This window comes from Octopus sinensis, linkage group LG2 (assembly GCF_006345805.1).
Source record: "Octopus sinensis linkage group LG2, ASM634580v1, whole genome shotgun sequence".
NCBI classification, from domain to species: Eukaryota; Metazoa; Mollusca; class Cephalopoda; order Octopoda; family Octopodidae; genus Octopus; species Octopus sinensis.
The window spans coordinates 168,265,205-168,269,422 of NC_042998.1; the positions used below are offsets into that span (position 1 = coordinate 168,265,205).

The window sequence follows — 4,218 nt, forward strand, 5'->3', positions numbered from 1 at the left end:
TACTCTTTTCCTCTTTTACTTGTTTCAGTCATTTGACTGCGGCCATGCTGGAGCACCGCCTTTAGTCGACCAAATCGACCCCAGAACTTATTCTTTGTAAACCTAGTACTTATTCTATTGGTTTCTTTTACCGAACCGCTAAGTTACGGGGACGTAAACACACCAGCACCGGTTGTCCAGTGATGTTGGGGGGACAAACACAGACACAAAAACATACACACACATATATGTATATATATATATACATATACATATATACGACGGGCTTTTTTCAGTTTCCGTCTACCAAATCCACTCACAAGGCTTTGGTCGGCCCGAGGCTATAGTAGAAGACACTTGCCCTAGGTGCCACGCAGTGAGACTGAACCCGGAACTATGTGGTTGGTAAGCAAGCTACTTACCACACAGCCAGTCTACGAGTTTGTCATGGACAGGAAGGTGAACAAAGAGCCAACGTGAAATTTTGCGTTAAACTTGGGAAGTCTGCTACGAAGACATTGAGCATGCTTCGGCAAGTTACGATGATGCGGCAATGGGTCGTGCACAATGTTTCGAGTGGCACGAACGTTTCAAAAGCGGAAGAACATCTCTAGAAGACGATGAGCGATCTGGAAGACCCACTACGAGCGTCACCTCTGTAGATGTGGAGAAAATTCATCAGCTTGTCGGAGGACAATCAGCCACATCAGTGACGTATAGGTCCGTGCAGGCAATCCTGACGTCTGAGTTGAACATGCAGCGTGTCTCTGTCAAGTTTGTGCTCCGCCTGCTCGCCACTGAGAAGAAAGGAGAACTCGGCAAAGTCTATCAAGATATACGTCAGCGTTCCGTTGATGACCCAGGCTTCATATCGAGGATCAACACCGATGACGGGAATTGGGTCTACGGGTACGACCCTAATACGAACCAGCAGTCGTCACAATGGAAGAGCCCTTCATCTCCACGACCGAAGAAGGCACATACAGCTGCAGCCCAATCAAGGGCATACTCCTCGTTTTTTTTTTTCGACATCCCTGGTATTGTGCATCGAGAATTCGTTCCCCAGGGCCAGACCGTCAATCGAGAGTTCTACTACGAAGTTTTGAAGCGTTTGAAGGAGGACATTCGGCGAAAGCGACCGGATCTGTGGAGCGCGAAGAATTGGATTCTTCACGACGACAATGCTCCTTGTCATCGAGCTTTGTTCACTCGTGAGTTTCTCGTCAAAGCAATATGGTATCATATCCGCGCACCCGCCCTATTCTCCAGATTTAGCACCTGCGGAATTCCATCTCTTCCTTAACATGAAACTGCAGCTTAAAGGTCACCGTTTTAACACCAACGTTAAGATCCAGAGCGAATCGCAGAAGGTCACCGACTCGCTTATGGAAAACAACTTCCAGGCCAGATTCGACAAGTGGCAGGAACGCTCACTAGGAGCGGTACATTGCTGCGCAAGGTATCTATTTCGAAGAAGATGATGCTAAAACTAAGGCAAATAAGTTATTTTTTATCAAGCATAGCTAGTCCGAGAACGCTTTGATTCCAGTTTATGTCTCAATTCCTAATAATTCAAAAACTGCTAAGACATTCTTGAATCTATGAAACATAGAGCTTGAAATAAGTTGTTACCTATTTTCAGCATAGAGGAGTTCTGATACAATATTGTCACTAATTCAAATGCTCAGGTTTCATTCTATGATCCAAACATTTAGATCGTGTTCTCGTATGTACAAAAATTGATTAATTACCCACTTAAAAGTCAACCTCGAGTGGCATTGCTTTTTCTCGAGCTACGGTGTTTTGCTCATCAATTGCCCATAAAATTTCCGTTCAAGGAAAATAGGCATTCAACTTTTAACTAATAGATAAATAAATAATATAGATAAAATAGATAAATAAATAATATATTAGTTTCGCCTCCCTCTACTTTGCTTCGTCATTCCTCCCTGTGGCCCATCAGGTGGAGTAAAATGGGGCTGTGAGAAATGGTTAAGGAGTCAGACAATATCGGATTTACAGTAAAAAAAGATATCCAGAATTTTTTTTTTTCTATAAGTGATACCACTGAAGACAAATTGAAATCCTTTTGAAGCTGATGTAGACAGGATAATTATTCGAAAAAGTGATTGATGAGTACATTCCCGCTAAACTCTTTGTTGGAAGTGGCAAAGAGAAAGCTATCAAATAACCGGTTAAAACTAGATATACTTTTGTGGCGAGCTATTTATAAATCCGAATTTTCCCAAGTCTTGAAGAATTCAACGATTTTTTTGAAGCCGCAAACGGCTGTCGTAACACAGACAATGGCCCGTGAACATAAGAAAAATAAAAAAAAATATAGAGCAGATAAAGTAAAGAGAAATAATTAAAGAGTATCCAGAAAACAGATATAAATGGTTGCAGGAATATACTTCACAAAGAGAACCCCCAAGTTATAAAGGAGATCGATTAACCCTTTTGTTACTATATTTCTGTAATCACACCACTGTTTTTGTTTCAATTAATTTTGAAAATAATAAAGTATTTTATAGGATAACTTTGTCGTTATCGAGTTGATGTTTGAACATAAATTTATAAGAAATTAAAGGCGGCGAGCTGGCAGACTCGTTAGCACGCTGGGCGAATGCTTAGCGGAATTTCGTCCGCCGTTACGTTCTCAGTTCAAATTCCGCCGAGGTCGACTTTACCTTTCATCCTTTCGGGGTCGATAAATTAAGTGCCAGTTACGCACTGGGGTCGATGTAATCGACTTAATCCGTTTGTCTGTCCTTGTTTGTCCTCTCTATGTTTAGCCCCTTGTGGGTAGTAAAGAAATAGGTATTTCGTCTGTCGTTACGTTTTGAGTTCAAATTCCGCTGAGGTCGACTTTGCCTTTCATCCTTTCGGGGTCGATAAATAAAGTACCAGTTTCGCACTGAGGTCAATGTAATCGACTTAATACATTTGTCTGTCCTTGTTTGTCCCCTCTCTGTTTAGCCCCTTGTAGGCAATAAAGAAATATTTGAATTTATAAGAAATTTTGATGGAAGGTTTTAGATACATGTTTATATTCATGATTGACTATTGCAGTTAGATTATACTCTAATTTGTGATTTCTCTTATTGTAAAGAAAACTAAGATTTTAATGAATAAAAAATTTATTATTTCTCTAGCTGAGAAGGAGGGAAATTTGTTATTGTTCTCACGTATAATAAAGTCAACGACTGGAAAAAAATGGGATGTGTGGAGCTTATTGAGAAAATTTATTTGAACTGGTACAGTTCAAAAAATATCATAGCAAGAAAGAGCCAGATGTATAATATACACAATATTAAAATGAGTGATTAAGCAATGATCAGCATAAGGTCCAGAAGGGAAAATTGAATGCGGAATAACCGAATCGATTAAGTAGTGAATTTAAGGATGCATAGGTAATAGTGTTTCAGCCACCGAACAGTAGCGATGCTGGGGCACAGTCTTGAAGAGTTTTTCGTCGTACAGATCGATCCCAGTACTTATTTTAAGCCTGATGAGTTTTCTTCTTTTGCCGAACCGCTAGCTTCGGGGACGTAAACAAACGAATACCGGCTGCCAAGCAGTAGAGAAACAAGGGGAAAACACACGTATTGATACACACACACACACACACACACCCACACTCACACACTCACAGAATATATATATATAATATATATATATATATATATATATATATATATATAATGTATATGTATAAACAACAAGCTTCCACACAGTTTCCGTCAACCAGATTCACCCACAAAGCGTTGGTTGAGTCTATAGTAGATTTGCTTAAGATGAGACTGAACCCAAAACGATGTGGTTATAGGTGTGAGGTGAACAATTGCATCTTAACCACACAGCTATGCCTGCACTTATGGTGCTGGAAGAAATAGAATGACTGGATAATCCTTGATGCACACGACCCCTTTTGAAAAGTGCCAAATAAAGTTGATTCTATCTAATTTTACCTCTCCATGAACCTTAGCTTAAGCATTCACTCTTCTTGGAATCCAAGTATTATGCTTTTGTATTCTTTGAATTCTAATTACATTATAATAAATATGAGCAACTATTGAAAGTCCCGAGTATGACTATAAACTACATCCAGTAGTGGGACCTGGGGCCCTGGTTTCAGGGTTTGTGGAGTGTGGAACCATCTCTTAGCCACATTTGTACCCAGGTCTACTCTGGCCTGGAGTTGTAGCACCTGTAACGGTCCCAGCTGTAGGTTAACTA

General features: G+C 40.2%; 1 protein-coding gene across 1 annotated transcript in view; it reads left to right on the forward strand.

The window, feature by feature from the left end:
• Positions 1-532: 532 nt before the first annotated feature.
• LOC115226700 (protein GVQW3-like) overlaps positions 533-4,218 on the forward strand; it is a 24,290-nt gene continuing 20,604 nt past the window's right edge. The window contains exon 1 of the mRNA XM_029797721.1: positions 533-888. Within this exon, the coding sequence (XP_029653581.1) occupies positions 533-888 (356 nt within the window). The remainder of the gene's footprint in view (positions 889-4,218) is intronic.